The sequence below is a fragment of the Mastomys coucha genome, unplaced genomic scaffold (assembly GCF_008632895.1).
Source record: "Mastomys coucha isolate ucsf_1 unplaced genomic scaffold, UCSF_Mcou_1 pScaffold16, whole genome shotgun sequence".
Lineage (NCBI taxonomy): Eukaryota > Metazoa > Chordata > Mammalia > Rodentia > Muridae > Mastomys > Mastomys coucha.
In genome coordinates, this window is record NW_022196898.1 from 15,534,939 (window position 1) to 15,547,655 (window position 12,717).

At 40.1% G+C, this 12,717-nt stretch overlaps 1 protein-coding gene across 15 annotated transcripts in view; it reads left to right on the top strand.

Annotated features, from left to right (window-relative positions):
* The window catches only part of Lekr1 (leucine, glutamate and lysine rich 1), a 180,902-nt gene that overhangs the window by 74,570 nt on the left and 93,615 nt on the right, over positions 1-12,717 (top strand). For all 15 annotated transcript variants that reach the window (XM_031374028.1, XM_031374020.1, XM_031374027.1 and 12 more), the window contains one exon: positions 12,394-12,579. In XM_031374028.1, coding sequence (XP_031229888.1) covers positions 12,394-12,579 — 186 coding nt within the window. The remainder of the gene's footprint in view (positions 1-12,393; positions 12,580-12,717) is intronic.

The window sequence follows — 12,717 nt, forward strand, 5'->3', positions numbered from 1 at the left end:
TCCTAGTATAAATGGTGAGCTCTGGCTAAAAATAAAATGTCACAGTTTTTTTGAACTAGATATACCACTGTGGTACAGGATGTCAGTAGGAGAGGAGGTTGGGGTGGTGTGAGGTAGGAGGCATGTAAGAACTTTCTGTTTTTCCTCACTTTTACTGTGAACCTAAAACTGCTTTAAAGAATGTTAAGATTGTTTTAAATATTGAAAAGACTATGGAACTTGCTACAGTCCCTTCCTTTTTTATTTTTTAAAGGCCAATAGACTGAGGTCAGGATACTGTTTATTATGAATAAAAGCAAAAGGTATAAAAAAAAATGTGTTCTCTTAAACCTGAGGATGAGAGGACAGAGATCAAGGCAGACCCAGCCTCTGGGAAGAGCCAGGTGCAGAGACAGTGGGAAAAGCAGATTCTGCATGGAATGAATGCTTCTCAAATCTCTGGCTTCTCTCTGGAGTACATGTGTACCAGGAAGACTGAGCAGCCCATCTAAGACAAAAAATGATCAGCACTCTAACAGACACTTTCCCTGGGAACAGCCTTTATATTTATAGTTTGAATGCAGCTAAATTAACTGCTCATTAAACCAGAGCAGAACCAACCAACCAACCAAACAAAACACCCCTAAACAAATTTTAAAAAGTACATACATGAATGTTTTACTCAGAATATCTGGCACCATTTGGGTGCCTAGAGCCCAAGGAATCTAGAAAGGGCTATGCATGCCTTGAAACTAGAAGCTAGTTACAGATAGTTATGAGCCACCATGTGGGTGCTGGGAATCAAATCTGAGTCCTCTGTAAGAATAATCAGTGCTCCTAACTTCTGAGCCATTTCTTCAGTCCCCTTAATACTCTTCTGAGGAAGCAAACTGGAACTCAGTCTCCATAAGGTACCACCTACACTGTTCAGTACACAATCCCAATATCTTAATATTTCTGGGGAGAAATATTCAAAAATATGGTTCATATCTCCCCAGAGTGGGTCCAGAGCAAATCTGAACTGCACTGGACAATTTGTAGGAAGGCGCACCTTCCCTCTCGTACCTACTGTGAAGGCGCAACTCTCCCTCTCATACCTACTGTGAAGGCGCACCTCTCTCTCTCTCTCTCTCTCTCTCTCTCTCTCTCTCTCTTTCTCTCTCTCTCTCTCTCTCTCTCTCTCATACCTACTGTGAAGGTGCACCTCTCCCTCTTGTACCTACTGTGCTGCGCAGACATGGCATCTTCTATAAATGGAGAGATTCTGGCCACCCTAGTCAGTCTCTTAGGGTCGTGTTTCTAATGACATGTGCTCACTTTGGAAAGTACACATTCTGTCACATTTTGATAATTCTTTTTATTTTATCTGCAAACAGTATTACTATTGTAACTGTTTTAGGACACTGTGAACCAACCACACTCATATATGAAGGTGTACTTAGCTTTAACAATTTTCTGTGTTCTGACAGCGTCAAAAACAGCCATTCACGTATCTCTCAGTCACTTTGAGGCCTTCCTAAAACATATTAAAATTAGACCAATTAATAACCTACAGTGGATGCTAAGTGCTGGAGAAGATGCTAAGAGCTGTAAATCTCTTTCTCTTAGATCAACAGCTAAGATGATTAAGCTTGGTGAGGAAGTCAAAAGCTAAGACAGGTGCGAAGTTAGGCCTCTAGTACCCATGCAGCCCTCCATCTCCTGAAAGCAAAGGGAAGCTCTTGAGGGAGTAAGGAGTGCTTCTTCAGTGAACATGCAGAAGAGAAGAGAGACAGCTAGCTCTGTTACTGATGTGTTACTGGCTAAGCTTTCACCCTTAACATTCTCCTAAGTTAACGGTTAACTTGGAGAAAGTCCCTGATCTGATTCATGAAGGTTGAAAGAAGTGAGAAGCTACAGGACAAAATGGGAGCTCCCAGAAGTTAGTTCAGGAGGCTTAACAAACGAAGAATGTCTTCATAAGATAGCATGCAAGACAAAGCCACGAATGCTGACTTAGAAGCTGCCTCAAATTATCTAAAACATCTGCTTAAGATAATTGATAAAGATAGCCTCATTAAGCAGCAGCATTCTTTTGGGGGACAGAGTTTCCAGCTCATGTCAGCCTTGGAACTCTTGATGTAGCTAAGGATGGGCTTGAACTCCTGGTCCTCCCTGGTGCATCATCACACTTGGTCCTTAATACCAGGCTTTTTATGAAACAGCTTTATGCTAGAAAAGGACTTCACTTAGGACTTTTCATAGCTAGAGAAGACTGGCTTCAAAGGCTCAAAAGACAGGCCTACTCTCTTGTTGGTGCCAATAAAAGCTGACTTGATATAGAAGCTCCTCTTTCATCTGCCATCCTCAAATCCTGGGACTCTGAGAATCATATGAAGTCTACTTTGACTGTTCAATATAAGTGGAACAACCATGCCAGGATGACAGCACATCTGTTTACAAAGTGGTTCACTGACTCTTTAAAGCCCTCTTTTGATAACTGTTGCTCAGTAAAATGATCTCAGCCCAGTGGTGCATGCCTCTCGCTCCAGCTACATGAAGGCTTGGAGGATGATAACTTTATTCAAGGAATTCAAGGATATCTTGGGTAGCATGCTGATATCCAGTCTTAAAGGAAAAAAAAAAAACCAAACTCCTTTCAATATAACTTAACCCAAGAACTGTGATGGAATTTAATGACATCAGTAATGTTTTCATGTATGTTAACTGACAGCCATTTTACAGCCTATGGATTAGGAATTTTGACTTCAAGTCCCACTGTCTGTACACTTTATAAGTTTATTTGCAGATAGTATTCATTATCAAGGATGATGGTTTCTCCAATTTATCTTGACATAGTAAACTGAAAATAATTCTTTCCTGTAGATGTCATTAAGATTACATACTATCATTAGGATTCATATAGAATCCTCATTAAGAGCATTCATGATTCATTTTAAAATAGCAATATTGACATGAATTTAAAAGAAGTTGATTGTAACCAGCATGGCTTTGATGGCTCAATGCATTAGTGGATAAAGTAGTTGCAGACAATGTAGAAATAGCAGTTGATCTAGTTTGCTTCCTGTTGCTGTGATAAACACTATGATTAAAGCAACTTCAAAAGGAAAGACCTTATTTCATTTGATAGTTTACAACTCCTTAGAAAGGGAAGGAATTCAAGGCAGGACCTCCTGCTGGGTTGGGCCTGGGTGATGCAGCTGTCTTTGGGTCATTTCTGTTACTGTAAGAAACCCCAGTAAAAGTCATGATTCATCAGTGTGGACTTTGGTGGTATTCGTTCTTTGGTGTGCTGTAGCCTCCCTATCTGGAGTGAGTAGAAGTGTGTGTAACATCTCCCCTTAAAAAGTTTGGTCACAGGACTCAAGAAGCTGAAGGGTTTTCAGCCCCATAGGAGGAGCAACAATATGGAATAACTAGTACCCCTAGAGCTCCCAGGGACTCAACCACCAACCAAAGAGTACACATGGTGCTACTCATGGCTCCAACTGCATATGTAGCACAGGATGGCCTAGTCAGTCATCAATGGGAGGAGAGGCCCTTTGGTCCTGTGAAGGTCTGTGCCCCAGTGTAGGGGAATGCCAGGGGCAGGAAGTGATGAGCAAGGGAAGGGGGGAGGGAATAGGGTTTTTTCTGGAGGGGAAACCAGGAAAGGGGATAACATTTGAAATGTAAATAAAGGAAATAGCTCATAAAAAAATTTAAGAAAAGTTTGGTCACACAGCAACCACTAAAACTTGGTGAAAGAAAAGAGCCAAGTTAAATCACAATAAGCTGCTTCCTTGCAAGAGACAGGGTCTGCAAATGAACTCATCATTCCAGGGGAGATCTCCACAGGGGAGCAGGCTGGGTGCTGAGGATCAGACCCAGCTACAGGTCTTCTGGCTTCAGTGACCCTCTGGCTGAATCAAGCTACCCTGGGGAGAGGAGTCAAAACCTCAGGGAAGTGGCACTCTTCACAGAGAGCAGACCTGAGGCATCAGAAGGCAAGGTGGAGTCATGAGTCTGAGGAAGCCATCAGAAAAGAACTTACAACCTTTCCTTTACCAAAACCAGACCTATGTGGGACGCCAAGGCTACAGAGGGAATGGCTCCTGATTGACATGGCATCACATGGGGCCTGCTTGAATGACAACAATCTAGGAAGGTGGCTTTTCAACTCAGCCTTGCCAGTGATTAATTCCACAAGCATTTGAGGATTTATTTTTTATTTTTTTTATTTTCTGGTTTCTTAATTTCTAGCTTTGCATTATGTCTCATGGTAGTTTTCCTTTTGTTTGTCCGTTGTTTGGTTAGTTTTTGAGATTATTCTGTGTTTCCTTGAGGAAATCAAGAAGTTTAAAAAGCTCCTAGAATTGAATAAAAGCAGCACAGCAAAACCTATAGTACACAGTGAAAGCAGTTTTGAGAGGAAAATGTGTATGTACATATTTATGTATATATATTTTAATACACATATATTCATTTTAAAAATCAGAGAGTTCAGGTAAGTAATGATCCATCTTAGGGCTTTGGAAGCAAACCAAATCAAAAGTACTAGATGGGAAGAATTTAGAAAGACCAAAGGAGAAACTAATGAAATAAAAGTGAAAAAAAATAGGACTCAATGAAATAAGGATTTGGGTTAAGTGTGGTGGCACATGGGCACATCACATCTCTTTGAGTTTCAGGCCATCCTGACTTATACTGCAAGCTCCAGGCCAGTCAATACATAATGAGACCCTGTCTAATAAAAAAACAAAATAGAATAAAGACAAATAAAATAGATAATTGTTTAGCTTAGTCAAGAGAAACAGAGAAAATACCTAAATTAATAAAATAATAAAGTTAGAAATGAAAAGCATTATATTAGAACAAAAAGCAATGAAATTCAGGATCATAAGGACATACTTCAGAAACATATATTCCACTAAATTGGAAAAACTTGAAATTAATGAATTTGTAGACATGTCTGGCATATCAAAGTTAAACCAAGAAGAAGTCAGTTATTTAAGTAGAACTATACAAAAACTAATGAGATTGAAGCAGGTTTAAAAACATTTAAAAAGTCTCCCAATTAAAAAGAAAAGAAAAAAGAAGTGCTTAGGTCCAGATGGATTCACTGCAGAATTCTACCAACCTTTAAAAGAGGTAAAACTAGTACTTCTCGGGTTCCATAAAATAGAAGAAACATTTGAGAATAAGATACAAATAGATACAAATACAACAAATCTCCCTGATAATAAAACCAGTCTTCCTGATAAATATAGACAAAAAAAATTCTCAATAAAATCTTGTAAACTTTAGACAGGAACACCTGAAAAAGAAATCTGTTCCAGAAATGTAGGGATGGCTCACCAAACACAAATCAGTAAATGTAATATACCACATAGGTAAACTCAAGACCAGAAACCACATGATCATTTCATTAGATGCAGAAAAAGCCTTTAACAAAATGTTTTCATGACAAAATGGAGGTAATAGGGATTGGGGGACATAACATAAAAGGGAACATAGCTGAAAGGTGATATGTGATAAAGCTAAGCCAGCATGGTGCTCTAAGGGGAAACACAAGAAACTTTGTCATTCAAACCAGGAACAAGACACTGCTGCCACTTTCCCTACTCCCAGTCCATGTAATGCCCAGTCTCAGAGCAATAAGATGAGAGAAGGAAATGAACCAGATACAGAGAAGCCACAGAACCCTTATTTTCAGGAGAAATAACTACTCAGAAGAGACTCTAAAGATGTCTCCAGAAAATTGCTATAACTGATGAGCACTTTCAAAGGTGGCAGAATACCAGATTAACATGCAAAACTCAGCAGTAGCCTTTCTATAGACCAATTACAAACACACTGAAAAAGAAGTCAGGGTAGTGACCATGCGCACAATAGATTAATAACACACTGGAATAAATCTAAGCAAGGAAGTGAAAGACCTCTATAATGAAAACTTCCAAATGCTCTGAAGGAAGACATTAGATGGAAAGACAAAGGTAAGGGCTGTAAAAAACCAAATTGATAAACTCTGTGACTAAGAACACCTGATCATCAAAGGATGTCATAAAACCGAGTGTGATGGATAGCTGTCCTAGAGGGAAGCATTTCAGGTTCACGAAGAGGAACTGCTAATGCCCTCCCAACTCTTAGGATTTATGTTGTAGTTTACATGTCTCCTCCTCCAAGAGATCTTGGCAGATTATCCTGAAGCCTTCTTTGTCTAAACTTCTTCATCCTTTGCTTCATACTAAATAATATGTGTTACTATTGGGGGTGTTCGTGTCCATTTCTTGATTTTTGTTGTTTACTGTCTATCCTCTGGTACTAGGCTGTAGTTTCTTTGAGAAAAAGCACAGGACCTTCTTCCAAAGCTGGAAGGCAGAAATGCACAAACAAGGACTGCAGACTCAGTTCTCAAACAAGAAGTGAGTGCGCCCAAGAAAGAAATGGGTGTACATAGCTGAGATCTTGCTATAGTAAGAGGGTTTTTTCCCCCTCCTTGCTCACTTGTATCATTCCTGATCTCAGCCTCAGGGCACAGGTGTGCCAACTGAGACAAGTAGGTGCAAAACCTGAAAGGTGCTGACACTGGTCTTTTTACAGCTGCTTTGAATGCATTTCAAATCTAGCAGAAGTTCCAGTGGATACAAGAACAACTTTCACATCGTCAAGCTTTAGAAAAGAAATTGAATATAATATCCTCAAAAGCCAAGACCAAGAAAGCCTGAAAAAGTTGCATGGCTACTGTCTAGTATGGTAGCCACCAGGCACATGAGGCTATCAGCATTTGAGATGTGGGTTTAGCTTCTTAATGAAATGAGACACTTTAGATTATTGAAGTTAAATGCACAATTAAAATTAATTTCAAATCTTCAGTAGGAAATTTAAATTACACGTATGGTTTTGTAGTATATATTGCTTCAGTGGATATGGCTAGTCTAAATTAGTAGTGTGGTGAATTGTTCCACACTTTAAAAACTACAAATATTATAATTCTAGTTTGCTATTTACAAGATGATAAAGGTGATGTGATTTGAGACAGGGGTCCCTTTGTCACTTTCCCCCTTCAGTCTCTCTCTCTTTCTCTCTTTCTCTCTCTCTCTCTTTCTCTCTCTGTCCCTCTCTCACTCCCTCCTCCTCCTTTCTCCCTCCCTTCCTCTCCTTCAGCCCATAGCCCAGATTGGATTGAAACATGTTACCTGCATTTAAATGTGCATAACAGATGTGTTTTTTTTTTTCATAATAGCTTGAAACTGGAAATAGTCCAGATATCTTTCTGTGGGTGGTGGACAAACAGTACTACATCTATTCTATATAATAGAATCAAGGGAAAATTTCCAAGCTTTTTTTAAAAAGCCAATTTCAGATTTTTTTTTTCTTTTTGAGACAGAGTTTCTCTGTATAGCTCTGGAACTCACTTTGTAGACCAGGCCAGCCTCAAACTCAGAAATCTGCCTGCCTCTGCCTCCCAAGTGCTAAGATTAAAGGCTTGTGCCACCACCGCCTGGCTCAAATTTAAGAATCTTTTCACAGGTTTGTTTTTTTTTTTTATGGTTTGAGAACTTCATAACTCATAGTGTGTTTTGATCAAATGTCCTCTCCCCTCCGGTCCCTCCACTCTGCTCCTCACCATTGTCCTTGCCCAATCCTTTTTTCTTTTAAAGTCACTCAGTTCACTTGGTGCTGATTGGGTATTCATGGGCATGGGACCATCTACAGGAATGTGAGAGCATCCCAGGGGCCAAATCCCTAAATTAAACTGACTCTCTCTCCCATAACGACCAGCAGTTGACAACAGTTCCCCAGCTTGGATGGGACTTCATAGCTGTCTCCCATTCATACTGTGATCTTGTCTGTCTTGACTGTGTATGTGGTCACAGCCACTGTGACTTCATGTGTACAAAGGCCCTGTTGTATGTTTCTGGTAAATACTTTTAGCTCTCATAAGTTTTCAACAGCCTCTTCTGTTACAATTCCTGAGCCTTTGAGAGAGGGAATATGACAGAGATGTCCCACTTAGAGCTGAGCTCTCCACAGTCTCTTACTCTCTTCACACTAACCAGTTTGGGGTCTCTGTATAAGTCACCATCTATTAAAAAAAGCTCCTCTGATAAAGGTTGAGAGGAGGTACATAGAACTTAGCAGTTTGTTACTACATCAGTTTAGCATAGTAATAGGTTCTTCCCTAGGGTCTATGACCTAGCCAGCCATAGGTTGGTTGATTGGTTTGTTTTGGCTCTGTTAATGGTACCAGGCATGAATTCTGCCTTGTGGATTGGGTTTAAATCCAGTCATAAAATGGTTCAATCTCAAAATCTTCCTTTATTGTTCCATTTCTACAGCAGCCTTGACATAATGCCATTGTTGGTAAAAGCAAAGAGCTGAGAATGCTTATGACAGTAAAGAGCTGGAATGAGCTTAATGGTATCCCAACAATCCCATATTTTGACTATGGTAGTAATTATGTGAAGCTACATGCCCTGGGTGGGTTTTTTATCAACTTGGCACTATAGGGTCACCTAGGAAGAGGGAACTTTAGCTGAGGAATTGCTCCATCTCATTAGATTGGCCTGAAGCCAGATCTGTTTGGGCATTTTCTTGATTGTTGGTTGATGTGGGAAGGTCCAGCTCACTGCCGGCACTACTACTCTTAGGGCAGTGGTCCTGGGTTGTATAAGAGAACAGGGTGAGCAAACCTTGAGGAGCAAGCCTGGAAACAACATTCCTCCGTTCCTCGCTTCAGTTACCGTCTCCAGATTTGTGTTGGAGTTCCTGCCCTGAGTTACCCTTATGATGGGCTATGAACTGTAATCTGAAATACGCTTTTTCTTCTTCAAGCTGCTTTAGGGTGTATATCACAGCCATAGAAAGCAAACTAGAATGCTGTTTTTGTGCTAAAATTGCATCGAACAAGCACTCATACACAAATGAGTTCTGCACAGCTGGTTAAATCTAAATGCTTCTCTGGGGAGTAGAGTGAAGGGGAAATGGAACCTTCCTATACATCTGTTTGTAACTGTCTGTAAACTATTTCAAAATAAAAGGGGCTTTAAAAAAATCAATGTAATTTTGTGTTTTTCCTCCATTTAATACCTATAGTTTTAAAGGCCTTTCCTATTATCATAATAAAGTTTATGAACTAGTGGTTGCACAGTGTAACATTGTATTTCCCTGATAATAAGGTTCTGGCTCTCTTGTAATAATATAACTCAATACAGTTGTATATTCACTTGTCTAAGCTCAGGGCTACAAAGAAGAGAAATAAATCTTAATAAGATAAAGAAATTGATTTGTATGAGATTAGTATTTGCTTTAGCTAATCCATTTTGTTGGTGTTCAGTGCTAAGAATCAGATCCAGGACCTCACATGTATGTATAGTATCCCACCACCAAGCTACAACACCCCCCCTTAAGTATCTTCCCTTTTCACACCTTTGCTTTTTCAAGACAGGGTTTCTCTGTGTACCCCTCACTGTCCTGGAACTTGTAGACCAGGCTGCTTCAAACTGCCTGCCTCAGCCTTTCAAGTGCTGGGATTAAGTGTGTACGCCCACCCCCCAACCAGGGACTCTCTCTCTCTCTCTCTCTCTTTCTTTCTCTCTCTCTCTCTCTCTCTCTCTCTCTCTCTCTCATGTTTGTGAGTACCCTGTTACTGTCTTCAGACACACCAGAAGAGGGCATCAGACCCCATCACAGATGGTTGTGAGCCACCTCATGGTTGCTGGGAATTGAACTCAGGACCTCTGGAGGAGCAGTCATTGCTCTTAACCACTGTGCCATCTCTCCAGCTCCGAATCTCTTGACCTTTTAGAAATCAAGTACAAAATTATGTTAGAGTTCAGTTTTAATATAAACAAACAAACAAATATAAATTTGATGACATTAAGAATGATATAAGCATAATTTATATTGCTAAAATTTGGGGGGGCATATATGATTGTTTAACCTAGTCTGACATTAAAAGCATATTCAGCTCAAAATGCCTACCTCCAACATGAAACTGAAGTAAGCACTTACAGAGAATGTTCAAATCCTGGCATATTAGCAAGCAATTGAAGCTCTCCTCTACTAGAAGCCTTTATGCATTTAACATCTGTTACTTCTAAGGCATGATGGCAGAAACTACAGGAGAATAAAATAGGCTGTTATCTCTGGCCTAGATTAACCTATCTATACTAGGTCATATAGTTACATGTGATGTGGAAGATAGCTGGCAAGACCAGATACGTGAGGATGGGATTATCCTTAGGTTGTGCTGAAACAAAGAAGTCTCCATTTAGGTACAGTAACCAGTATTGGTTGACCTGGTAGGGGTCATAATTCTGAACCCTGGATTGGGACAAATAATTGACAAGCATGAAAGTATATAATGGCAAAATGTAGGATTTTTATGATAACGCCATGAGCAATTGATAGAGGAGCATTTGGCTCATAATTCACCTTCACTGAGTTTAATTTCCTGATACCATGCTGGAAATGTTTTAGTTCCTGTTAGTTCAGAAAGCTTGCCGTACTTTTCCATGAAGACATGGAAATAGACTATATTTCACAAATAAACTTTTATTGCAGATTCTGCCTCTTAATGTCAGGAAGAAAGTCACATTGACATTAGTTATTTTAGAGACGAGAGTGTTCACTAACAGAATCAGCCAGCTAAACCTAAGCAGAGTCACTTTGGCAGATCATAAATAGGTGGCAGCATGCTTGTCCTACTCAGCGGTGTCATTCTGACTTAAACACGGGCAGGTGTTATAGTATGGGACAGTGTATTCAGTGTACCCAGCAGCCTCTGTGGCTGTAAAAATACCCAGGGAGCAGTTTTACTTGTCTGGCTTTTTAAAGCTGCATTGTTTTCTTCTAAAGGTTGATATTACAAGTGTGCTGGTGATCACTCTCATAGAAACAGGCTCATAGCCACACATTTATAAGCAGATTAGCTCTTCTCCGTGGGTGAAATGCCAAGAATGTAACTATTGGGCCATGGTAGAAACATGCCTTTGATCCCTGCCACTTATTTATTTGGGTTTTTCCACTGAAAAGGAACTAAAAGAGAAACGTTACTGGGACCCCTTCTCCAGCCCCAGGCAGTGGTTAATGCTGCTTTTTCTTTCCCTCCCAGACAAGCTTTGTTCCCATCTACAGAGCGCTGCCTTTCCTTCTTTTGGACCACATTCTCCTGCTCTTTCTCACTGACATCCTTGAGCCCCCTTGTGATTGCTCACTCTCTCACTCTCTTGCTCTCTCATCCCTCTAGGTCACTATGTCCCCTCTCATTGGCCTGAAAACTTTCTATGCAAACCAGGCTGGCCTTGAATTCACAAATATCTGCCTGCTTGGCCATCTCAGATGCTGGGGTTAGAGGTGTATGCCGTCAGTCAGTGGCTCCCATTCTTGGTTGTACTCTGCGCCATCTCTTAGGAGATTCTCTCTTCTGTGACCTGCTATCATCACCTGCTGGCCATCTTGCTTCTGCTCCCAGGTCTGTCCAGTGGGGTTCCACTTCGAGTTTTCCTTCATGTGTAGATGTAGTAACTAACCCCCAAGAGCCATAAGCTAAGCCAACATGATGAGATACCCACTACACCTGAACCCACTACACAACTTCAGAGGGGCTAGCCAAAGAAGGCAGCAGCTTGTAATCTTCCGAAAACTGTCCAGAGTTTCAGGTAGGCTACACCCTTATCAATGTAATTAGTTGCAGTTGTACTGTGTGTTTGACCTTAGTGTGGTGACTTATGTTGGCAGTGCTGAGACATTGGTAAATGGAAAATTTGATAATTTTTCTGACGGATCATGTACTCTGTGCCTTTTCCAAGAGGTTATATGAAATTAGGACATTGAAATGTAAATCGAATTGTAAAAAGCCATTTAAAAATTAAATGGAATGAGAGTAATGATATTGAATTGCTACAGTAAATTCTGGTTTCACTTTAGGGGACAGAGTATCATTAGAATCCTTAAAATATATTCGTTAAGTATTAAATACCTTCTACCCGCAAGTTTGTTAGTTTTAGGTGTTCCATCTTTCCAGCCCTTTCCACACTTACCCGCCTAGAATTAGGCCAGTTGCCATCTTAGAAATGCTACCCAACCAGCTCATGCTGTGCATTTAAACTTGCTTTTTCTATCATACAATGTCTACAAAACCTAGATCACCCACAGGTATTATAAATTTTCATATTAATATGAGAACATAAAAGAAGCCTGTGTTACAGTTTAGTATAATTTAAGGCTTTTAAAAGCACATTGTTTATCAGTCCAGCCCTTCTCTGCCCTTCTTTCCAGGCTTGCTAGTGTATATGAATCTACCTTTTGGCTAGGAGTCATATACTCAGAAATACCATCATATTTTCACATATTTACTAAAGGAAAATCAGTTTGTAGAGGAACGTGATTTAATGTCTCCTGTTGATAAACTTTGAATTTTCTTTACAGAGATAGATATGTTAAATAGAAGTCTGACAGTGTCCCAGAGAAATAAGGTGTGCCTGGAAGAGGAAATGAAAAGTCTCAAATTGTTATCGGACGCAGCCATATTGCGGTCTCAGCAGATGGAGGCATCCAAACAGCATGAAGTGAACTTGCAAGCCAGGTGCTATGAGCTGCAGAAGGAAGCACTAGGTAAAGAGAACCTTCTTGATGTTAGCAACTGGCTGTAACTCAGACACATCTGCTTGTTCCTGATGTTCTAACAGTCTTGTGCTAATTAACTTGTCTGCCAATATGCCTAATAGTAATGGTGATAATTGTGTTTTCTGG